Below are 24,090 nucleotides of genomic sequence, written 5' to 3' on the forward strand. Positions count from 1 at the left end.
TGGCAGCCCTGCTCTGGCTCAGCGCCTCCCATGAGCGGCACCGGCTGCCTGCTCAGGGAGCGCACACTTTACCTGCCTGCCTGACTGTGAGGAGTCCAGCCTCCACTCACCTCTCTTCCTCTCCCTGGCCCTCTGCCTCCCAGAGCACAGCCCTGCCCGCCCCGGCCTCCCAAGCCCAGGTCACCCCTCTCTCCTCCCTTCACTCTGCCCATGCCCTCCTGAGCCTCTCCCACCTCCCAGCTCCGGGAGTTAGGAAGTTCACCAGATGTCTGACCCGGATCCCGCCTGCTGTTTCCTGCTCTGTCCTTGGTGAAGATAAAAGTGTTGCTGTCCTCTCCCCTCTGAGACTTGCCTTAGCCATTCCCTTCCCACTCCTCTCTGCACAGCCTTGGACAAGGTTCCAGGGCCTCAGTTTCCCCTTGTCGGGGGGCATATGAGTTGGACAGAAGGAAGAACCCAGAGGACTTGAATTCAAACCCTGGTTCTGCCTCTCACCAGCTGTGTGACCTTGGACAGAACCCTTTATTCTCTGTACCTCGGTTTCCCCATCTATAAAAGGAGCTAGCGCTGACCTATTTGGGGAAGGGGCGTTGTGAAGGTTGTGGGTGCCTGCGGACCAGACCCAGTGACTGGCACAGGGGGTGTTCAGTATTCCATGGACCTGCTCACTTCCAAGGACCCTCTGCCTGCTCGAGGGGCATGGGCAGTCTCAACAATGAGACCCCTACCCATCGGGCTGAGAGCTGGGTTGGAGGGTGAGGGAAAGGGCAGGAGCCCTGGCAAGCATGCTGGGAAAGGTGGGCATTATGGGAAGAAGGGCTGTGGGCAAGGGATGGTAGGTGAAAGGGGATGCCAGGCTGGAGCAAAGGCTGGGCTGGTGGGCTGGGATTGGGGGCGGTGGGAAGCACAATGGGCAGCTCTGGGGAGGGTGGTTTGCCGGCTGGGCAGGGGGCTTTGCCTGGGGGCCGGGTAGAGCCGGGCTGTAGAAGATGAGGCAGAGGGTCAGGAAGGACTCCAAAGACCACCCAAGGAGCAAGCCTCCGCCCACCAGGGCCACAAGGCCCCCGTGAGCTCCGGCCACCAGTCAGCAGCTGCGTGGACAGCCCGGGCAGCCTGTGAGGGGGCAGTGTGGGAGACCCAATGCTAATGGTCAGCCCATGAGCACAGGGTGGGCAGGGGCCTCCTCCAGACAGAGAAAGAGGGAGCCAGGCCCGGCCAGGCACACTTACTCCCCTACGCCCATTCCACAGAGAGGGGAACTGAGGCTCAGAGCCGTGGAGGAGTCAGTCCAAGCCCTTCCGGTCCCCGAGGCTGCTTCGGTCAGCACTTCCACCTCCAGAATGGGCTGCCACTCAGGGCAGGAGAGTGGAGTGAGGAGCCGGAGCCCCTGGAGGTCAGGGCCAGGCATGAGCCACCCTGTCCCCAGGGACCAGCCCAGGGCTTGGCCTCCCGCAGGGCTGAACAAGCCAATGAGTGGGTGAATGAAGGAACGAGTGGGTGGCAGAGATGCACCCCCAGAACTCCAGGGGTCCCTGCTAGTGTCCCCAAGTCCTACGGAGCCCACAGGATTCATTATTGCATTGGAGGGTCTGTGTTCTCTTGAGCACAGCAGAAGGCAAGCCTGGAGAAGCAACATCCCCGGCAAATGCGGGGAGCCAGGAAGGCGCCTGGGATGCCCAGGGGCCAGCTGAGCACAGAGCGGACGAGAGCCAAGGGGGTGTGGGAGGCTGTCACTCTGGGAGTGAGGAGTCACCGTGGCGGGGCGGGCATGGGGCTGTCTGGAGAAATGCTCCCGAGATACCAGCCTTAGAGGCAGAGCCGGGGGCCGGGGGTCAGGTGGGCCCCCAAGCCAGCTGGGAGTGTGGGCTCGACGCCTCGAGCAGGGCCGCTGGGAGGATGTGCTGAGTGGCCCTGGGAGGCCAGGGCTGGGTTGAACCACAGCCAAGAAATAAGTACAGTCTGGGCACCAGGGCCGTGGCATTCTCCGAGCTCTTTCCTCATTCCTGGCCCTGTGGGAGTAGCCGGACCCCGGCGTTCCGAGGCAGCCACCACCACGGATTTGCTTACCATCTCGTGGGGAACCGGGGCCTCCTGCCAAACCGCCCAGCCCAGGCCCAGACCCCGCAGGTCCCACTGACTGCCAAGTCCTGGCCACCTCCTGCTTTCAAATGGGGAAACTGAGGCCCTATACTGGGGAGAGCCACCCCACAGGATGCCCATGCCTGGGTGTCGGGAAGGTACAGGGCTTGGACTCCAAGTCCAGGGTTCTTTTGCATCTATCTCCCCCTTTCCACACCCTGGAGGGTCATGACCCCCTTGGAAAGCCCTCCTGGTAGCCCCTCCACTGGCACCTGGGTCTGGGGCCAGGCTCTGTGGGTGCCCAGGTGGGCACCCTGCAGACAGGGACTGTTTGATCAGCGGTTCCACCCGATGCCAGGCTGCCAGGACAGCGGGCAGTGGCCAAACCGGCCCCGCCACATGCCTTCCGGCCCTCAGCAGGAATGCCATTCATCCTCCTGTGCAGCAGGGCTACCGCGGGCAGGCGCAGAGGCCAGGTGGTGGGCCTCCCGGAGAAGCGGCAAGGTCTAGCGGGCTGCCGGGCTCCCACGGCCGTCGGGCAGCCTTCCCGCGCCTGGAGAGCCAGGAGTGTCCCAAGGGGGCACTTGAGCCAAAACCCTTCGTTAGACACAGCTGGACAGACCCGCAGGAAGCCTGAGGCCAGCTGGAGTCAGCAGGAGAAGGGGGACACAGCGGGAGACAGATGGGGCCAGGGCCTCCTGGCTGCGGGTCCCCCCACCCCAAGCTCCCCGTTCTCCTGAGAGCAGCCCCACCCAGCCCCACGAGTCAGCCCTGGCACCAGGCCCATGGCCCTCCTGTCCCTTCAGCCTGAGCCCAGGACGTCCAAGGGGCCTCAGGGTCTGTGTCCAGCCCCTACCAGTGGCCCTTGCTGGGTGGGGCGGGTCTGAAGGGGACATTGGTGCAGCTCCAGACCAGCCAGAGGGAAGGGTGAGGAAGTCTGAAGGCGGGGCATGTGAGGGCCGAGGGGGCTGGGGGCTCGTCCTCTGTGGATGGCACATGTGGCCCCACCCCCGGGACAAGAGCTGCAGGGGCGTCGCGTGCGGTCCACACACACTCACTGGTCTGGTTCCAGCTTTATTGGAGCGGGGCACTCCCCTCCAGGGGAGGCCGGCACAGCCCGTCAGAAACCCACCGGCTCTCCTGAAGTGGGGACACTGCAGGGACACGCCGAGCCTCGGCCGCCACCGCCCCTGCCCAGATCACATGCATCCCCCGCCTCACCTGAGGGAAGGGCGGCTGCTGACAGACTCTTAGGAAGGGCGGCCGGGGGACAGTGCGCATGACTCAGTGGCGTCAGGGGCCCCAAGAGTCTGTTTCAAGCAGAAGGAGGAGCCTGGCTTGGGGGACACCATGCGGCCGTCCCCCTGCCTCCAGTACCCAGTGTAGGTCACAATAATTTAAAAGACACTATAGACATTTCGACGCTATATAACAATATAAGTTAACCAGGTTCCTTAGCAGAGGACGCCAGGCCTGTGGACTCAGGGGTGTCCTGGCACCTGGGGAGGAAGGGGGCCAGGACTGGGGGGGCCTGGAAGCTCCCAGGACAGCAGCTGATGGAGTGTCCTGGCATCATCAGGGGCATGTGGGGCACACGCCAGGGCCCAGACAATGTCACTCACCCCAGGCTAACGTCCAGCCCACTTGGCTGGTCAGCTGCCTGAGGACACATTTCCACTGGTTTCTATAAGAAAATACCCTAAATTCGGGTGGGGACACGCGGGCAGTGGAGGGCGCCCCAGAAGCTGGTTGCTCATCATCCCCTTTCTGGTCAGTCACCTCCTCTGTGCCTCAGCCTCCCCGGGGAGCGATGGGAGCGTTCGCAGACACGTCCAGCCCGGAATCTTCAGTTTCTGATCTCTCTCCGCCCTGCACATGGTTTGGAACTGAACAGGACCCCTTCCCTTCCCATCTCCAAGATTTTGGGGCAAGTCAGACTTCAAGGGAGGGTCTGTGTGGTGTGCAGGCCCCAGGGGAGGTGTCTGGAGGGAAGGCATCTGCTGGGACAGCAGACAAGGCCCTGGCAGCGTGACATCCTGGATTCGAGTTTTCTCAGCATCGGAGTCGGGGCGAAAGGACCAGGACTGGGCAAGGAGACCACCGGAGAAACCCTCAAAGGCGGCTCTCGGGGGTTTGGGGGTGATACAGACACCAGGGAGGCTGGCAGCGGGTCAGGGGCACAGCCAGACTCCTCAAGGCATGAGGTCCATCTCACGCCACCCTGGGCGTCCCCAGAGCACGTCCTCCAGGGTCAGGAGCCCTGGGCTGGGGGTCAGGATGTCCGAGCAAGGCCAGAGCCCCAACTCACAGCCTCAGGGTCTCTGGCCAGTGCTCAAGCCACTCTGGGTTCAGTGTTCCCATCCATCAAATGGGACAACAGCCCTGACCGGCCCCCCGTCTCAGCCCCAGCACAGCACTGTCCTGGGGGTCTGGCTGGCTTCATAGTGGGAGGGGGCTCTGTAAACTGGGGGGTGCCAGGCTGGCTGGGGGCTGGGAGAGCAACAGCATGAGGGAGGGGATGTGGCACTCCTGGAACCTGACACTGGTGACATTTTGATTTGTTTATATGATTTTCTAAAAGAAGGGAAGAGGGGCCGGAGGTCCCTGTCTGTGGCCACCTCACCTGGGGATCACACACACACAGCCACCTCCCCTGGGGCAGGGCCAGGATGCACAGGGATGCTCCCTTGGGTCCCGAGGGGCCAGGAGATGAAGCAGAGAGCAGCAAGGGGATGCGCGAACACAGGGTATAGAGTTAGGACCCGCTATGCCTTAGTGCTAAGAATCCTCTTCTGATACTAAGAAAACATAAATAATTTTTGTCAACATCTGCCCAGACCACCCCGGAGCCAGGCAGCCGATGCAGCCTGGGAAACTGTCTTACAGGAGGCTGGCGGCACGGCATTTCTGTGTCTGGGCCACCAGGCGGGGGAGGGGGACACTCGGAGTCTTGTGTCCCTTTGCTTTCCAGGATACGTGTATGTCCGTGAGGTTCACTTTCCCGGAGAGAAGAAAAGGAAGTCAGTGGCCCCGTCAGGGACCCAGAGCCGTTGGTCTGGCCCTCTCGGCTGCTGCGTCGTGGGCACTGTTTTGCCCCAGGAAGTGACGGGGATGGCAGGAAGGAGCATCTGGGGGCAGGGAGAAGGTGCCAGCCCCAGGGGGAGCCCGCCCCTGCCCGCCTGGAGCTTCCACCTCCTCGGGGCCGGCCGCCGGCGGAGCAGGGGGGACCAGGAGAGGATGTGCAAAACGCCGCCAGGTGGGGGCTGGTGCCTCGCGCCGCGGGGCCGCGCTCACTTGCAGGTGAAGACCTCGGTGCGCTCGCTGCACGTGTTGCACTTGACGAAGCAGCACCAGTGGAACTTGCAGTTGCACTGCCAGACCTTGGTGTACTGGTGGGTGTTGTAGCCGCGGCCGCAGCACATGGTGTCACAGCCGTCGGCGCCGGGCGAGGTGCGGTTGCACAGCCGGCCCTGGGTGCCCACGCTGCCCGTGGCCGCATCCTCCTCGCAGTAGTTGGGCGACTTCTCGATGTACACCAGGTCCGTCTCCATGGGCTTCTGGTAGCTGCGCAGCTGCTTGATGCGTAGGAAGGTGGGCTGCCGCAGGCGGCTGGCCCGCACTACCTCCACCTGCACAGCGGCGTTGTACTTCTCCTTGAGCAGGTGGCCCACCTCACGGAACTTGGGCAGCGTGGTCCAGCACGTCTTGGTGGTGCACGAGCCCGACACGCCGTGGCACTTGCACTCCAGCTTCATGCGCTCCTCCAGGACCTGTGGTGACAGAGCAGGGGCTCAGTGTGAGCTTGACCCGGGCCTGGGTGCCGTCCAGGTCCCCCCAACCTCCAGGTGACCTGGAGCCAACTCCCCCACCTCCCGCTGTGTGACCACAAAAAAGTATCTCCCCTTCTCTGAGCCTCCGTCTCCTCATCTGTCAAATGGGGCTGCCGACACAGGTTCCTACTGCACAGGGCCTTGTGAGGGCCCCGTGAGAATATGCAGGACTTGGCAGAGCTCGGCATCCATCTGTCAAACATGCTTCACTAAATTCACACAAGAATCCTTCAGGAAGCTGCGGGTGGACACACTGATGAGGAAACTGAGGCTCGGGGCACCGTGGGACTTGTGCAGGTCAGAAGGCAGCAGGTGCCTGCACCCAGCCAGGCCGGCGGGAGGCGTCTCCCGCTGGTACCAGGCCCAGCAACAGTAAGTGCCTAATAAGTGCAGCTCCCCCACCCCATCTCTTCCAACACGTCCTCATGCCTGGTGTAGGGCCTGGCATGTAGTCGGTGCTTAATAAATGGCTGTTCAATGAAAGCGTGGTATGGCGTGGAGCTCTGTACACATTTGATGGAGGACAGAGCGGGGGACAGGCGAGTGCATGGGTCAGCGGGGCCCAGCCATGCCTTCCTCTGGGAAGCTGACCCCCGACCGGCATTGTTCTTTCCCCCCAGCCCCTGGGGGCCCATGATGGGCGCAGCCGTGTGTTTTCCTGGGGCCTCCCTCCATGGCCCTGGAAGGCGGATTCCCAGCGCCAGCCCTGAACCCGGGTACTCATTTACCCGGATCGAAGGGCCCTGCCAGCCGCGCCTGATTAAAGACAGGGGATCGTTAGCTGCTGCCCTGCGGCTGCAGAAGGGCCATTTGTCAGCTGTCTGAGCTCCCACTGGCCTCACTTCCCGCACTTCGGGGGCCCCAGCCCTGAAGGAACTTGGCTGCGCTCTGCCCCCTGGGCCAGAACCCCAGCCTTGGCCCAGAAGAGGAGACCTTCAGCGAATGAATGAATGAATGAATGAATGAGAAAGAGAGAGAGAGAAACAACCCACAGGGCCGGCTACAGCCCCAATCATTTTCCCCACCCTGGTGCATGGAGCCCTTGGCCTCAGCGAGGACGTCCAGGACCCACAGCCCACTGTGAGAAACAGCAGGAAACCGACACACAAGATGGCAACACGCAGGGACTGGGAGAGCCCGTGGGAGCCTGACCCTGCCCAGGGTGAGGTCGCCTGGGGCAGAGGCTTCCTGGAGGAAGCGGTGCCTGCGCTGGGCATTGATGGAGAAGGAGGAGTCATTATGCAAGGAGGAGGGCTGTTCCAGGAGGGGCGCAGCAGGAGCAAGGGCTGGAGAGCTGTCCCCATCACCACGAGGAGAAGATTCAGCCCCAGTGAGTGGCCTGGCGCCGGGTGGGCCCTGAGACCAGTGACTGGCGCTCGGGGTGGGGTCCTCTGCTCCTGCGTGGATGACGTCCTGGGGCCGAGACTGGAGAGACTGGAAGGCCGAGGCTGATGCTCCATCAGGGGAGGGCCGGGCAAAGGGGAGGGCCCCGTGTCCAGAGGAGGGGAAGGGGGCCAGGTTTGGGAACATTCAGAACTGGAATTACAGGGCCTGGTGACTGGACAGTGGGGTGTCTGGGTCGAGGGCACAGGCCAGTAGGCTGGTCTGGGGGTCCGGGCGAAGGGGAGGACCACCCCCAGGGGAAAACTTACATCTGGGCCTCCTCTGCCTCCTGCCCCTCTCCCTGCTCCTGTCTACCCCAGTCAGACCTCTCCCTCCCCCGCCCTTACCCCAACCCCAAGTTCTCTTTGCTTGGACCCTGCCCTCCGCTTAAAGCCGCTCCCTCCACCAAGCTGCTCTTCAAGGCCCAAAAGCTTCCCATGTCCTGGCCACACTGCCTGCCACGTGCGCCCGTCAGGCCAGGAGCCAACCAGGAGGCGCCCTTCTCAGAGGCCCCAGCCAGGGGAGGGTTCACCCTTCCCCAGGTTGCTGACCCAGGGGACTGATTCCTCCTCAGGTGGACCGTGATGGCCAGAGACCCGGCAGGGGAGTCCAGGCTAGAGGTTGCACAGGCCAGGTGGCCCAACCTCAATTGCCTGCTGGACGGCTGCCTCCACTTCGCTCTGTTGTCCGCCCTGAACCCCTCCCCTCTACCCCTTCCCTCTGTGCCCGTCTCCCTGGGCAAGCCAGTCTCCACCTGCTGGCCCAGGGATGTCTGGATCCTGAGCAGCCAGGCCCGTGATTGTCAGCAGATAAAGCTGACTGGGCAGCTGTTTGCAGAGCAAGGGGCTGCATCCTCGCTCGGCTGGGTCCCCTGGGCCTCAGCCTCTCCTGGGAGGTGACCACAGCATTGAAGAATGTGCCGTTTCCGTCTCCAGCGCCCTCTCAATAAGAGCGACAGGGATGGTGGCACCAGCCTCTGTGGCCCCAGGAGACCACCTGGGAGGATGCAGAGAGACCCAGCCCTGCCCAGAGGAGCTGGGGCTGTGCAGGGCCCCACCCCCAGGCCTCAGTTTCCCCCTGACCCAGGTAGTGTGAGGGTGGGGTGGGGGCCTCCAGGAAAGGGACAACCTCGTGTTCTTTCTGAAACGAGGGTGTGGCCCACACTCTGGGAACAGAGCTCAGTCACGGCCAGGCTGGGTGGAGTCGTGGCATCCTGGTGCCAGCGGAAGACACTTCACACGCCACTCGGGCAGGCGGCTCCAAGCCTGGGGCCGCAGAGGGAGGTGCCCCACACTCTCTCCCACAGCGCATCTCACACCGCCTTTTGTTTCCTGACCCTCAGTGGGGGCCTAACTTCCCTGTGGGCACGCATGACCCTGGGGGATGCAGTCCATATCTGCTTTCCCCTCTGACCCTGGGCCCACAGTGTAAAATGGACGCGGTCATCAAGTTAAGCTGTTACATTAGCGCCCCTGGCCGTGATGGCGAAAGTGGCCATGTAACCCTGCCAGTGGGGGGCCCAGCCTGGCCAGCAGCTTCTCAGCATAAGTCATCCTTCCCTGGACTCCAGGCTTCCATTGCCCCCGGCCCAGGACTGGCTTGGACCCTAGATGAGGTCAGGCAAGGGCTGTTCCTGCCCCCCGGCTCCTGGTGCTGGGGGTACTGGTCAGTGATGGCTTTGGACCTCACATCACCAAAAGTAGAGCCCAGAGCCATCCTGACAACAGCCCCCAGGGTTTCCCAGCTGGACAGGCTCCCGCCTTCACCAGGTCGGTGTGGAGGGGAGGACACTGCACTTCTGCTACTCGGGTGTCCCCTCCGTCCGCCCCGCTGTTCCCACGCCACAAAGCCGGGGCCAAAAGCAGGGGCAGAGCACCCAGCGGACACCGGCCACACACGCCTTCATAACCACAGCGGATGCTCCCTGCACAGGCACCAAAGGCCTCACAGCCCGTGAGGGCGGCCACGGCCTCGGTGTGGCAGAAGCGGGCAGTGAGCTGGTTCCCACACTCAGCCAGGGATGCGGCTGGGTCACATGCTGGCCTGGCGTGAACGAGCAATGAGGTGGGCAGAAGAGTGTCCCCCAAAATTCACGTCCACTCAGAACCTCCGAAGGTGACCTTATCTGAAAATGGGTCTTTGCAGATATAATTAAGGTGAGGCTCATGATGGCGTCATCCTTGATCAGGGTGGCCCTAAATCTAAGGACAGGCGTCCTTATGAGACAGAGAAGACCATGTGAGGATGGAGCAGAGACTAGGGGACACAGCCACGAGCCAAGGAGCTCCAGGAGCCACCAGGACGGAAGGAGGCAGGATGGATCATCCCCTGGAGCCTGCTGACACCTCGATTTGGGACTCTGGCTCCAGAACTCTGAGAATAAATTTCTGTCACTCTAAGCCCCAGTCTGTGGGACTCTGTTGGGCCACAGTCATCTTGCTTCCCACCTCACTTGCTGAACTCCATGGCCCCAAGGAAGTGGAAGGGACAGGGGCAAGCCTGGATGTCCTACCGTGGTGACCGTGAAGACCTGGGCTCAGTTCCTATGGAAACCTCGGAAGCCATGCCCCACCCCACAGCTCCAGGGGGTGAGGGGCTGTTAGAGGGCTGTGGGGGGAGGGGGACAAAGTGCATTACACCCACTGTGCAGATGGGGAGACTGAGGCTCCAGAGAGGGATGGGGTCAGCCAGGGCCTCACAGTCAGGGAGAGCACTGGCATGAGAATCCTGGCTGCTGACCACCTTATACCTCTTTCCTTCGGACGCCCTGGCCCTGAAGGGCCTCACCTTGATCTGCTCCCCGACAGCCTGCTTCTCCTCTCCTGTTCCCTATCTCGGGTCACGGCTTCACCCCAGTTCAAAACCCCCCGATGCGCTGACCCGCCTCGGTCCTCGTCCCCTGGCCAGCCCGGCCTGTCACCACCCTCCTTGTCCTCCCGCCTCCTGTCTTCCCCGGGCCCAGTCCAGCCGGCCTCTATTTCTCTTATGCCCTTTACCACCTGTCAGTCGCCAAACACCCCCCTGAGTCCTGCACCAGGCCAGGCCGGGGCTTCTCAGGGGACCCCAGAGCCAACCCAGACACCACCCTGGACCTCGAGCTGCTGGTGTCACTCTCTCAGGGACCTGCAATGGCACCTGTGGCCCAGAGGCCAAATCCAGCCTGGCTGTGAGAGCCCCTCCCCACAAGGCCCATCCAGCCTACCCAGAGCCGGGCCCCTGCACTGCACTGCACACCCGACCTCACCCACCGCCACGCCTTGGCCCACGCCGGTCCCTCCACCCAAGGGCCCTTCCTGACATCTCTGCTGCTGACTCAGACACACCCCCACAGGTCAGCCACCGGAGCTCAGGCCTCGGGGCCACCAGCGCCTCTGCTGCTCACTTTGGGCCCACTGTCCGCGTGGTAACATAGGCAATGTGAGCCCTTCCACCCAGGGCTGTGGGCAAGCGCCTGCTCGGGACCTGAGCTACTGCAGAGCTTCAAGGGGTGGTGGCTCCATTGAGGGCTCAGTCGCACCTCCTTCTCCGGGAAGCCCTCCAATGCCTCCAGGTAAGTGCACAGTGCCTTCCTCTCCCCTCCCGAGGCCCAGACGGCACTCTGCCTGTGCCTGGAGAATGATGCCTATGTGCTGTCTGTGAGCTCCCTGGAGGCAAAGACTGTCTCTCATTCCTTCCCCATTCATTCACCTGTCCTTTCATTCATCAGTTTATTGGACAGTAACCTCATAACTGCCTGTTGCACAGCAACCTCCACAGCTACAAGGTCAAGTCACACCCTCGACCTGGCGTTCGAGGCCTGTTCCGGGCCAGCCCAGGCTCCCTTCTCAAGCCCTGTCCCTCCCACCAGCCTGAACCGTTTGCAGCCCTCCCGCCAAGCACCAGCTCCTTCTGCCTCTGCTCTTCGCAGCTCTGGCATGTCTCTCAAGGCTCCACTTCACATCACCGCCTCCAAGAAGCTTCTGCTCTCTCTCGTGGGTCCCTGGGCTCCTGCTGCCCCGGGTATGGCCCCCAAACCCGTCACATAGACCCAGACAGCGCTGTGGGAGCTCCCGCAGCCAGGGCCGTGTCTTGCTCATCTCTGACCCTCACACCCAGCCTAGCACCTGAAACAGCAGGAGCAAGGGAGCGTTGGTTGAGTGAATAAGTGAGTGGCTGGTGGCCTCAGCTCTGGTCCCTGGGGCAGAGGGCCATTTCAACTTCTCTTTGTCTGGAAAGGCAAGCCTGTCCCATGCGCGCAGAGCTCCTCCGGCCCTCGAGCCCTGGGTGCAGCCCCCAGGGCTGGGGAGCCAGACCCAGAGAGGCGTTCCACTCGGCTGGCCGCCCTATCTTGGGCCATCTTGCCGCCATGAGGCCGTTCCTCCCAGCCCGGTATCTGGGGCCCTCATCTCCCTGCAGGCGGGACCGGGCTCGCCCTGACTTCTTCCCCAGTGTGTCCCTGCCTGCATGTCCTCCATTATCACCCGCCACATTGCATCCCACCCCATGCGTGAAGCCGGCTGCTCCTGCCTCCTGGGAACATCCCTTCCTCCAGTCTCTCATGCAATCTGAGCCAAAGGCCGCCTCCTCCAGAAAGCCTTTCTCAGCCTGTTGGCACAACCCCTCTGGGACCAGGGCAGGGACGTGGGACTGTGGCCCGGATCCCCAGCCAGGCCCCGCTCCCACCCCGCGTGGAAACAGGCGCCCTGTCCCATCCGTGCCGCCTGCCCGTGGGGGACTAGGGTCACGTCGCTTCCCACTCCCGGCCTCTGCTCACACCCCGCTGCAATGGGAACTCGAGGCCGCCTCAGAGACGGGCCAGGCGGGTGGGCGGCGAGGCCGTGCCCAGCACCCCCACCTCGCACCCTCGGGTCTCGCGTCACTGATTCCTGCCACCAGGAGAGGCGCCCAAAGCTCAGGGCGGTTGGGACCCCTGGTGCCGCGGTGGCCGCGCCCGCCCTACCTTCCTGCCGGCCTCGTTGTTGTGCAGGTTCATGAGGCGCCGTGCGTTCTTCTTGATCTCTCGAGCGTCCACGAAGCGCCGGGAGAAGTCGATGCCGTAGCGCACGTCGGCGGAGCAGCCGCCCCACTTCCAGCCCTCAGCCTGGTTGTAGTAGCCCTGCTTCTCGCGGTCGCACCCGCAGTTGCTCAGGTTGCCCTGGCTGCAGGCAGCGGTGACGGCGTGGGCCACGCCAGCCGCGGTGATGGCATACGTGAAGGCGGCCTCACGGCTCCCTGCGGGGAGGGGACAGAGTGGACAGGGAGGCCCTGCAGGTCTCCACCTGGTGGGCTCAGGGGACACAGGGCCAGGCCTGGGGTCTGCTGCTGGTCAGCTGTGTGACCTGGGCTCAGCACTTGCCCTCTCTGAACCTCTGTCTCAGCAAAGTGAGGCTGATGGAACCCACCTTGCAGGGCTGTGGTGAGGACAGTACCTGGTGTCCAGGGAGCGCTCAAGGAAGGCCACCAGTATGTCCCGAGAGCCTGAGCTGGACGGGCCCAGTTTCCCCAACCCTGGGAGACAGCAGGGAGGCCCCCGGGAGGGGCCGTGTGGGGTCCGTGACTCTGCCCCCTGCCCTCTGCCAGCCTCCCAGCGCTGCTCCTCACGCACCAGCCACTGGTGCTGACCCCCGTGGAGCAGCCCAGCCCACCAGCCAGGACCCAGGCAGAGTCCACACAGCTCAGAGCCAACCCTCCCCCTGCCCCAGGCTCTCTGCTGCTGCCTCCCTCTCTCTGACCACCCATCACCCCGTCGCCAGGCCCTGGCCTGCTGAGTGTGCCCTCTCCTCCAGCACCCCTGCCAGGCTCGGGGCCCCTGAACTGCCCAGACTTGGGTGCCAGTCCTCCCTGCCTCCCTCATTCCCCAGCCACCATCGGGCGGGCCTCCAGTGCAGGCACAGCTCCTTCCCCAGCACCTCTGCGGGCTCTCCTCTGCCTGAGCTGGGAAGGGAAGGCGGCAGTCCCAGCCCTGCCGGCCCCCCAGCCCTCTCCTCCCGACCCTCCACCCAAAACAGCACCACTCCTTCCAGGCTGCTCACGTGCTGCTGGGGGTGGGGGGGGAGCCTGGCCTTTTGGTGAAATTCCCTTCCCTCTCATGCCCAAATCCCAAGAACCTTCCAAGGTGGGCTCCAATGGCCTCTCCTCCAGGCAGCCTTCCCAGACCACCAGCCAGAAGGGAGCCCTGGCTGGCTGACCTCCGTCAGTGGCAGATCTGACCCTCTCATTGCTCTGACACTGTCCACCTAGTAGCCCTACCACCGGGACTTCCTGGCTCCACGTGGGTCCAAAGCCCCTTAGACGGATGGGTCCAGCTCGAATTCCTCTTTGCTGTCCACAGCCCCCAGCCGGGCCCCCACGCATCCTGCCGTCCTGGCCCCAGCCTCTGGAGCCCCTCGTACCCTGCCCACAACCACCAATGTTCTCTTTGGGCCACGGCTGGGTCCGTCCCCAGCACCTGGCACTGGGGGCCCAGAGCTCAGGGACACCAGCTGGACCACAGCCAAGCCCGTGGCGGGATTCTCACTGCCCATCTCAGCCACAGCGAGGTGCAGCCCAGCCTTCAGTCCCAGAAGGGGCAACCAGAAACCCACGACACTGTCCTTGCACAAGCCCTGCGTCTGTGCCCTGCGAGGGCCAAGGTGCCCCTCCAAGTCCTTGGCTGCTGTCTCTGTTATTAGGGGCTGGGGTGATCCCCCCAGACTGAGAGAGGGCTGATGGTCAAGTCCATTCCATAACATCCATTGAGCACCAACTGCATACCCAGCCTTGTGCTGGGTGCTGGCTGTTTATTCTGAGTTCCACCTCCTCACCCAACAACCAGCTGGGAGGGGCTCATCTAGATGGGGTCCCTGTTCCCCTGGGGGGCTCACCCTCAGTGGGCCCCTATTCCCTGGGGGCTCATTTACATGGGGTCCCTCTTCCAGGGGTTTCTCCCATCTGGGGCAAAGACCAGGGTGGGACTTGCTGGTCTCAGGGGCCCAGGGCAGAGGAGGCTTGGGCTGCCATCAAGGAGGGGCCACAGCTTCCCGAAAACCTCCTTCCTCTGAGAAGAGCTGTGAGCAGGGTGGGGTGGTTGTCCCCTCCTCCCCGGAAAGACGGGTCTGCAAAGGGCACAGGGCAGCTCCTGCCTGCCCAGGGCCTTGCCGTGACCTGGCTCCAGCATCTCCTCCCCTGCGGGTCCCTCCTGCGCACACTCCCCCAACCCCGGGTCAGTGCACAGCCCCCTGGGGACTGCTCACCACACGGGCCCAGCCCCTCTGTCACTGCTCCATAAGAAGTGGCCCTTTAAGGAGCTCGGAGGAGCCCTGGTCTGGCCAGGGACTCCCAGACAGACACAGGGCCAGGGAAAATGTGGGACTCGACCTCCCGGCTCTAAATCAGCTGCAGACCGTCTGAAGAGAAGTCCATCGAGGGGGAAGTGGGTCATTGAACTCCTTACTGTTGGTGTTGGTGTTGCCTTAGCCCAGAAGGGCCTGCTGACAGGCTGGTGCGTGTGCGTGTGCGCGCGCACGCGCGCACACACACACACACACACACGCAGGCACACACACGCAGGCAAGGGAAAAGTAAACTAGGTGGGGGATTCCAGGAAAGGAGGTGACCACTGGGCTCTGTGAGAAGGGGCACAGGGAGTCATGGAACCTCAAAGGATGCCCTGACCTGCCTCGTGAGAGATGGAGTCAGGGAAGGCTTCCTGGAGGAGGCGACATCTTAAGTAAGTCTTACCAAGACGTATGAGTTAACTCACCTGTGATGGGTGTGACTGACTGTGTGGTGTCCGAGCACGTACGTGTATGAGATGTGTGGGATGCATATGTGTGTATGGTAAATGCACACAGCTGGCCACAGCACAGCAAAGGTGTGAAGTGGTTTGGTGTTGCTGGAAGTACCAGGTCAAGGGTGACGAGGAGAGAGGCAGCCAAGGTCCCAGTGAGCTGGGTCATGAGAGGCCAGGGACATCCCGAGAAGCAGGTGCCGGGCCAGCCGCTGTAGGATTTTGATGTTAGCGCTCACTCTGGCTACACAGGGGATGGGGATTCTGGAACTATTTAGAAAGAGGTGAGCAGAGCTGTGTTTCCAACACTGTCGTTGCTGTCCCTGGCCAGCGCTCTCGGTGGGCCAGCCCCGCTCTAACCCCGCACACATGTTCTCAACGACTGTCATGACAGTTGTACGAGGCAGGTTTCATTGTTATTCCCAACTTACAGATGAGAAGACTGAGGCGCAGAGAGCTTATGAAACGAGGTATGAGTGGCTGAAGCAGGATTGGAACCCAGGCAGTGGAATCAAACCCCAGACAGGCAGAGGGAGGCACTCAGGGCCTGGGGCACAGGTCATCGGAGACCATCCTGTCCCCAGCTTGGCCCCTCTGCAGCCAAGTGACCTTGGGTGGGAGGAGACGGCAGAAGGCGAGCCGTGCGTGTGGAGAGCATTTCACGGAAACCTCCCTTCCGTCCTCTCTGCGAGGTCCTGCTCCCGCCTGGTTAAGCCCATACCCGGCTCAGACGCACGGTTACTCATCAGTTACTCACCGGGCCGCCACTCCCACTAATTCCTTCTTTATTTGGTTTTAATGGGCCAAACCCTCTCGTCTCGCCACGGAGACAAGAGGTGGTGAAAGGCAAGAGAGCAGTAGTTTGGGGAGAATCAAGGAGGATGACATCGGGTCCCGGATCGAGGGGCTCCCGTGTGCCCACACTCTGTACGCGCATCTCATTTACTCTCACAACAGCCCCACAGCAGTCGGCGGTGGTTCGGGACGGGGACCACAGCCCCGTTCTACAGACCTGGATACTGCCTTGGAGGGCTTCCCAACCCGCCCCAGGTCACAGTGTGCCCGGCGCGGTGCGGGTAGACGGTTCCCTCCCAAAATCACTCCTGGGCCATCTTGCCAGTCCCCATGCATCGCCTGTACATCCTCCAAGTTGAAAATGAGCGAGTGCTCAGGTTTAGAAAGAAGCTCCTCGAACCCGTGGGCCATGCTCAGCCACCATCCACGGCTCCCCAGGCCTCTGAGAGGACCTCAAGCTCTGGAGGCCTGACCTCATCTGTCCCCACCCACCGCTCCCTACAGCTTAGCTTGGCCAGGCCGGACAACAGGCCCACCTGTGGGCAGGGGCAGCCCCCTCCAGCACATATCACTATCTTTGCAGAGCGGGCTGGTGCCCTGCTGCCAGTCCTAGTGGATGCTGGCCTTCTCTCCACCGGGAATGCCTGCCCGTGTCCCCACGCGTCCACAGCTTCCCCAGGCCCTGGACGCAGCCGAGATGCCTCCTGCTCTGGGAACCCTGTCAGGGTGAGGCCCCCTCCACTGGGCTCTCGTGCGGTGAGCCGCAGGCTGCAGGGATGGTGGGCAGGACCCACGTCTGACTCTGTCGTGTGCCTCCACCAAGGCTGCTTCCCGAGTCCTGCACACGAGCGGGTCTGCGGTGGACAGCTTCCTGGACTTCCCCTCCTTCGACCTGCATGACGCCCCCTGAACAAATCCTCGAGGGGACCCACCTCACAGGAGGCACATGATTTGCTCCAGAGGGGGCTGCAGCAGCCGTCTGAGCCCCCGGCTGCTGCAGGAGTGCCTGGCAACGGGGCTGGGGAGCTGGATGGAGGCAGCAGGGATGGTCTGATGGGGCCAGCACCTGTCCTGGGGGCTCACTTTGGTCTTGGGGGGGTCTGGGATCCAGAGCCCACCCCAGCACGGATCTGCACCTGCAGACACCGGAGCGAGCAGTGGTGTCTGGCAGCATCCCTGGAAAATGCCGGAGACAGGCAGGCAGCCTGCACTTTGGCCACCCCATCCCACAGCCCTCGTGAGCCCTGGGCAGGTCCCTGAGCACACTGGCCCACTGTTTCCAGAGCAGCCTGTCTCCGGCGCCCGGCAGGGCAAGGTGAGCACCATTAGCCCTGCAGTTCCCCGCCCTGAGGTTTCAGGAAAACAGAGAGGGTGGTGCCCAGAGACTTGGGAGGAGTGGGAGGGGAGCACTGGACCTGGAGTCTCACAACCGCTGTGTGGCCCCAGGCAAGTCACAAACCCTCTCTGAGCCCATATCCCCATCTGCCAAGTGGGGCTCGTAGTCCTCACCCCGCCCCATGGCCCAGGAGCAGCTCTGAAAGCAAATAGACAAATGGACATTGCCCTCACCATCCCCAAATGGCAAGTGAGCCAGGCCTGGCCGGGGACCAACCGCGTGTAGCGCAAGGCTCCCAGGACTGGCCCGCACAGCTCTTTGTGCTCGTCCAGAGTCCCCTCCCGGTCAGCCCTGCCCAGCTGCCGCCTCCACACATATTCTGGATAAATCTAGAACGTCAGAGCAGCAGAACCCTCAGAGACCACCACTACGTGGGTAAACTGAGGCACCAGGCCGCTCGGGGACCACCCAGCTCTGCTCTCTCTTTCCTATTGGCCGTTCAAACTCAAGCCCTCGCTGGGCACCAGGCTCAGAGGGACAGACAGCCCCTGCCCTGCTCCAGGCCCTCAGCGACGCCAACCAGACCCGACGCCCAGGGAAAGGTGGCCAGCCCGGGACAGCAGGGCCTAGCCCACCCCGTCATCCCCTCACTCTGACCCCCAGGAGGACGCTGGGGACCAGGCAGATCCCTGTGAGCAGCTCCTGGTGCGGACAAATGTGTCCCCTGGACAGCATAGGGCCTGGGCAGGATGGAGCTCCCCTCCCCATCCCCGGGCAGAGCTGGAGGGGTGCTGCTCTCCCCACGTCCCAGGCACCCCCCCGTCACTGTCCACTCAAAGCTGCCTGCCACTTCCCAGCATCCATGGGGGGCTATTTTCAGGGGCACACTATTTTCAGAAAGCCATAATTGAGCTCACAATGACTCGATTATCTGCAGGCCTGGGGAGGCTGGGTGGGAAAGGCATTCGGTTCCCTCTAGAAGGGGAGCCGAGAATCTGGAGCTTCAGTTGGGGAGGAACTTGGGACCATCCTGTACCATCTTACTAAGAGCCTGAGACCCAGAGAGGGGCAGCACGCTGCCAAGGTCACACAGTGGCTTGGGAAGTGGGGGAGCCCAGACCTGACGTTCTGAAACAACTGAGGTGAGGCCAAAGGTCTGGCAGCCACACACAGTCCCAGAGAGTCCCACAGCCTGACGGCTTGAGTTTAAGTTCAGACCCTAAAATTGGCCAACTGGCAACCTTGGACCAGTCAAGGGGACTTTCTGTGTCTCCCTACCCGCAAAATGAGGATGATTACTCTGACATGGCCCAGTCGCCGTGCCAGAAGGGCCCACGCGTGGTCCCAGGGGGGCCGGCCTAGCCTCAGCACCGAGAGGGTCACTGAACTGAGCTTCACGCCTGCATGTGTGACACACACCTCACACAGGATCTCCGTGGGTATATACATGTTTGGGCATCCGTGTGTGTACCTCTGCATGTGTCCCTGGGCTCAGACACGAATGCGGTTCCATGAGTGTGAGCGAAATTGTGTCCCAGTGCACGTGCCCGTGCTTGTGGCCAACACAGTTCAATTCACCTGTCCCTCCGCCAACCTGTCTTGCCTCTCTTTAAAAAAACACAGTATTTTTTACAATTCAATAATAAAAAGGCCAATGACCCAATTAAAATGAGGCAAAGGATCCGAATAGACATTTCTCCAAAGAAGCAATAAAAATGGCCCATAAGCACCTGAAAAGATGCTCAACTTCATTAGCTATCAAGGAAATGCAAAACCACAGTGAGATAGCACTTCTCCCCCACGAGGATGGCTAAAATAAAAAGACAGACGAGAGTAAGTGTTGACAAGGATGCGAAGAAATCAGAACGTTCCTCTACAGCTGGCGGGACGGTGAAGGGCGCAGCCACTACAGAACAGTTTGACGGTTCTCAAAATATTAAATTTAGAGTTAGGATACGACCCAGTAATCCCTCTCCGATACATACGCCAAGAGAAGTGAACACGTGTCCACACAACAACTTGTACATGAACGCTCACAGCAGCATTGTTCACAACAGCCAAAAGGTGGAAACATCCCAAGTGTCCATCAACGGACGAACAGATAAAGAAAATGTGGTCCATCCACACAACGGAAACTCGTTCAGCCATAGAAAAGGAAGGAAGTACCAACACACGCTACAACAGGGCCGAACCTCGAAAACACTGTGCTCGTGAGCAACACCAGCCACAGAGACTGGAGGTTGTGCGATTCCATTTATGTGAAATGTCCGGAATAGGTAAATCCATAGAGATGGGGAGCAGATGACTGCCGCCAAGGGCTGCGGGGATTGGAGAGTGATAGCTAAGGGGTACAGGGTTTCTTTTCAAGGTCATGAAAATGTTCTAAAAGGGCCTGTGGTGATGGTTGCACAACTCTGTGAACACACTGAAAACCATCGACCTGGACACTTTATACAGATGAGCTGTACAGCAGGTGAATTCTATTGCGATAAAGCTGTTAGGAAAACACACAGCATTTGATGGCTTTTCGGGGACTACATACCACTTCTCCTACTCCACCCAAACCCTCACAGGGCCCCACCTAACAGTTTGGATGCTCAGCTCAGAGGATGCAAGTGACAAGTCCCAGATCACATGGCATGCCAGCCACGGAGCTGGCATCTGACCGAGACCCCAGGGCCCATTCTCAGACCACTCCCCACCCACCGGGACAGGGAAACCTTTCCAGTCCCGTCTGCCTCCTCTGACCAGGCCTGCGGCCCCAGATCGCCCGTGTCAGCCCCTGTCACTCACTATTACCAGCCAGTGTCTCCCCAGCACCAAGTGCAGCCCACCCGCATCAGTGACCCCAGAGCCCCAGGGGAAAGGCCCCCAGCACCACCCATCCCCAAGCCCAAGGCCACACAAACAGCAGGGCAAGCCGACACCCAGCAGCCCAGGGGGCCGATGCACTGGGAGGGGGCTCACAGAGAATGCAGGCGGAGGGTCGAGCTCCAAACAACGAGGGGTCAGCAGGACAGGGTGGCTGGAGGGACTGGGGTGGAGAGTGACCAGTGAGGGTGCCCCTCAGGAAGAGATGCTGAAGGCAGGTCCTGAATGACCAGAGAAGGGAGCTATGCAAAGGCACAGGGAACTCTGTTCAGGCAGAGGGAACAGCAACGCTAAGGCCCTGAGGAGGGGATGAGCTGTGTGCGGGTGGTTTGACGCAGCGGAGAGCCGCGGGAGATGAAGTGGGCCACACCGTGCTGACTTTGGGAGCCCACGGGGAGAAATTTAGACTTTATTCTAAGAAGATGAGGAGCCCCTGGAGGGTGCTTCTGTGACAGACACTGAAAAGGACCCTCTGGCTGATGGAAGAAAGAGGAAGACCCACTGTGAGGCGGTCGCAAGGGTCTGAGTAAGAAATGCTGGTGGCCTGCCAGGCGGAGGAGGTAGGGAGTGGCCAGGCTTGGGACACAGTCTGAGGGTGGAGCCAACGAGACTAGCAGGTGAACCGTGAGGAGTTTAGAGAAAGATGAACCCAGAAGGGCTCCTGATGTGGGGCCCGGGCAGCTGGTGGGGCCGTCCCCAAGAGAGGGGTAGAGAGGACCAGGTTTGGGGGACCCAAACAGCTGCCTTGGCCACAGGCAGTCTGGGGTGCCCAGGGGACCGCAGAAGGGAGGTGGAGGCAGCTGGGCAGCCCAGCCCTGCCCGGGAAACCCCCAGTCCTTCCTGATCACCATCACCAGGGGCCAATCCCAGACGGAACTGGGGTTCCTGGTAACCCCGGCCCAGTCCTTCGCTCCACCAGGCCTCCGTTTCCCCACGTAACATGGGGGTAAGGCCCAGGACAGGGGGTTCCAAACCTCTTTAGCAAGGAGCTTTCATCAGATGGATCTTCCCGAGGAGAAGCTCAGAATGGGGCTGCTGGAGTTGAAGTGGCCTAGGGACATGGGTTGGGGTGGGGCCCCCGAGTCCTCCAAACCTGAGGCCCAGCCAGTGGGACACTGCTAGCTAGTGAGCTCCCCTGCTCCTCTGAGGCCCCACGCCCACCCTTCTGGCCCCCAGGCTCCCACAAGCCTAGAAGTGAGTGGGAGAGTGCTGTCCCCTCCCACACACAGTTTATAGGTGGACAGACTGAGGCCAGGGAGGAGAGGAGACACCCTAGGCCACACCAGTGTCACCCAGCCGAGTGGGTGCAGTGGCAGTGCCCACGTCTAGGTTTTTAGGGGCATAGAAACCGGAGAGAGAAGCCCAGGGACCCAGGGTAGGGTCAGCGAGCCCCCTTGGAGCTGCTCACACCCAGCCTGGGCTCGGTCACGGGGCCTGGGCCTGCAGCTCCCTGCCTGAGCTGCGTCCCAGCACACGCGTGGCTCAGGCTGGGGTCCGGGTAAGGCAGGGAGGTGGAGGCAGGGACAGGGGGCCAAGCAAGCCCAGAGAGGCCTAGAGGCCCGGCTAGGCCCCAAACGGCTCTCTGTGCTCTTGAAGAATCAGAAGCCTAGAGCCCAGGCCTGCCAGGCCCCTTGCCTGCCAGCCTTGGGGTTCTGGGCAGGCACCTGGTCTGGACCACCTGGGTCCAAACTGGGCTCAGCCCAGTGGCAGCTGGGCAGGCTGCCTCACACCCCCGTGCCTGTTTCTGCCCCTGTTTAAGGGAGGGAATCACATCATCCACCTCCCAGCGTCCTGTGCAGCCCAAGAGAGTTAGTGCCACGGGCGGCACAGAACAGACGGGGCACAGGAAGTGCTCAGAGCAGTGCCTGGTCTCATTGCCCACCTCAGCACGGGCCGAGCCCGTGGGCCTGGGGTGGGTGAGGGAGGGCGAGGGCCTGCGCTGGCGGACATGTGTGCACGTGTGCACGTGTGTGCATGCCTGTGGATCCGTGTGTAGAGCTCGCTCTGTCTCTCCCATTCTGTAGCTTCTGTTTGTCCTTCCCTCTTGGTTTCTGTCTCTCTCTCTGTCCCTCTGTCCCTCTGTCTCCTCCAGCCCCACCCTGGCCCCCACCCCGGCTCAGCTCCGGCTGAGTCAGTGTCTCCACGCTAAGCTCTTCCCCGCCGTTGTCATAAACAGAGCAGTGGAAAAACTCATGCCAGGTCCAAACACGCCGGCACGCCCGCATGCCCGGGGCCTTTGTTCTGACCCAGCAAGGCCCTCACATGCTGCAAAGTGGCCCTCTAGGTGGGTCGTGCTCCACGGGACATGGGGGGCACCAGGCCCAGAGTGGGCAGAGGCTGGCCCAGGGCCACACAGCGAGGAGCAGCATGGGCCAGAGCCCAGGGTCTGTGTCCCGAGCTGAGCTGGCCTTGCAGAAGCTTGTGCCCCTGCCCCGTGGCTCTGGGAGGCTGAGAAGGCCTCTCCTGCAGCCTCTCTTGGTAGGAGGTCAGCCTCAGGCAGCCTGCCCTCAGGATGCTCCCTCCTCATCAGGCCTCGCAGCAAAATCAGCAACTGCCTGGGTGTGGAGACTGGTGGAATTAGAGCCCCTTGTCCCCAGGGCTGCTGCAGGGCCCCCTGGCACCTGGACCCCCACCAGGGCGCAGAGCTGGGCTGCTGGGCTCAGATCCCTGGCTCTTACCATCATGCAGCCTTGGGTGAGTCACAGGCACCCATGAGCCTCAGTCTCCCCATAGATGATGTGGGGACATAGAACCTGGAATGAGTGACGTTTGTGTAAGGGCCAGGCACAGTGGGGATGGCGCAGGAGATGGCTGCAGTCACAAGAGAAATGATCCTCCTGAAATGGTGGCAGGAGGCACCGGGTTCAGAGATGGGCTGAGGGCTGGGCCAGGCCTTGCCCCTTGGAGGCCAAGGGTGGTGGCCCACCATCCTGTGATTTGTGTCCTGCCTCCGTGAACCAGAGTCCAGAGCCCTTGACCCCTCATCCGAGGGACCCTTTGGCGGAACCCCGGGGTGGGCACTGAAGAAGTGGAGCACCTTCCTGACCCCCATTCCAAGGAGAGACCTCAAGTCCTGGCAGAGTTCAGGCCCCATCCTCAGTTCCTGGTCCAGGTGGGTAAACTGAGGCCCAGAGAGCACAAGGCTGTGTCCCGTACAGTAGGCCCCAGACAGCTGGCCCAGGTGGCATCTGCATCCCCAGCAGTGCCCTCTCCCGCCCAGACTCCATACCCACCCCACAGCCTGTCCCACCTGTTAGGGTCCTGCCAAGAGGGTGGAAAATCCCCATCCTGGACGAGTTCCAGGCAGCTTCCGAGGGACCATGTGAAAGGAGCAAGCAGCACCCAGCCCAGCACCTTGCCGGTCAAAGGCCTGCTGACCTTCGGGCTTCCATGCTACCCACCGGCAGGTGCAGAGCCTGGCCACTTCCACAGTCACCTCGGGCTCCGCCCCTCCCGGGCGCAATCTGGCCTTCTGTGGAGGAGCACAGAACTCGAGCCTACCTGGAGTGACCTCAGGCCTCTTATCCTGCACCAGGAGTGGGCGTGGGTGGCTTTGCCTCCAGAAAAGTCTTTCTGACTCTGACTTTGGAGGCCCCAATTGGCCCTTGTGTCCTGACTGCCTGGACTCTGAGCCTCAGAAATGTCTGTTCTGCTGCCTCAGGCTGGGCCAGCAGGATGGGAGTGGGGAGTGACCGGAGCAGACAGGACAAAGATGTGCATCCCTCAGATTCGGGGCCTGCAGGTCATGAGGGCGTGCCCAACCCAGCCCCATCAGCTCACCCGGGGCATCCTGGGCACAGGGCTCCAAGAGCAGGGCTAGTGGCCTTCACTCCACCTCCCAGGGCCCTGCCCCAGGCCTGACATACAGCAGGCACTCAATGCATGCAGGCTGAACAAGAACAGGGGTTGCCAAAGGGAGCCACGCTCACACCCCTGCACTGCCCCAGGAGGCAGCTGGTTAGTGACCCTCTGCCCTCAGCCGAGCTGGAGGACAGTGTCCTGGAAGGAGACTGTCAGATCTGGCTTCAAATGTCCACTCAGACCCTGAC

The 24,090-nt window shown here is 62.0% G+C and overlaps 1 protein-coding gene across 5 annotated transcripts in view; it reads right to left on the minus strand.

Annotated features, from left to right (window-relative positions):
• Positions 1 to 3,140: 3,140 nt before the first annotated feature.
• The window catches only part of WNT7B (Wnt family member 7B), a 50,874-nt gene continuing 29,924 nt past the window's right edge, over positions 3,141 to 24,090 (minus strand). For all 5 annotated transcript variants that reach the window (XM_070599161.1, XM_070599160.1, XM_008530906.2 and 2 more), the window contains exons 3-4: positions 12,232 to 12,503; positions 3,141 to 5,849 (exon numbers count right to left, since the gene is read on the minus strand). In XM_070599161.1, coding sequence (XP_070455262.1) covers positions 5,370 to 5,849; positions 12,232 to 12,503 — 752 coding nt within the window. In that variant the 3' untranslated portion in view covers positions 3,141 to 5,369. The remainder of the gene's footprint in view (positions 5,850 to 12,231; positions 12,504 to 24,090) is intronic.

Source organism: Equus przewalskii, chromosome 29 (genome assembly GCF_037783145.1).
Source record: "Equus przewalskii isolate Varuska chromosome 29, EquPr2, whole genome shotgun sequence".
NCBI lineage: Eukaryota > Metazoa > Chordata > Mammalia > Perissodactyla > Equidae > Equus > Equus przewalskii.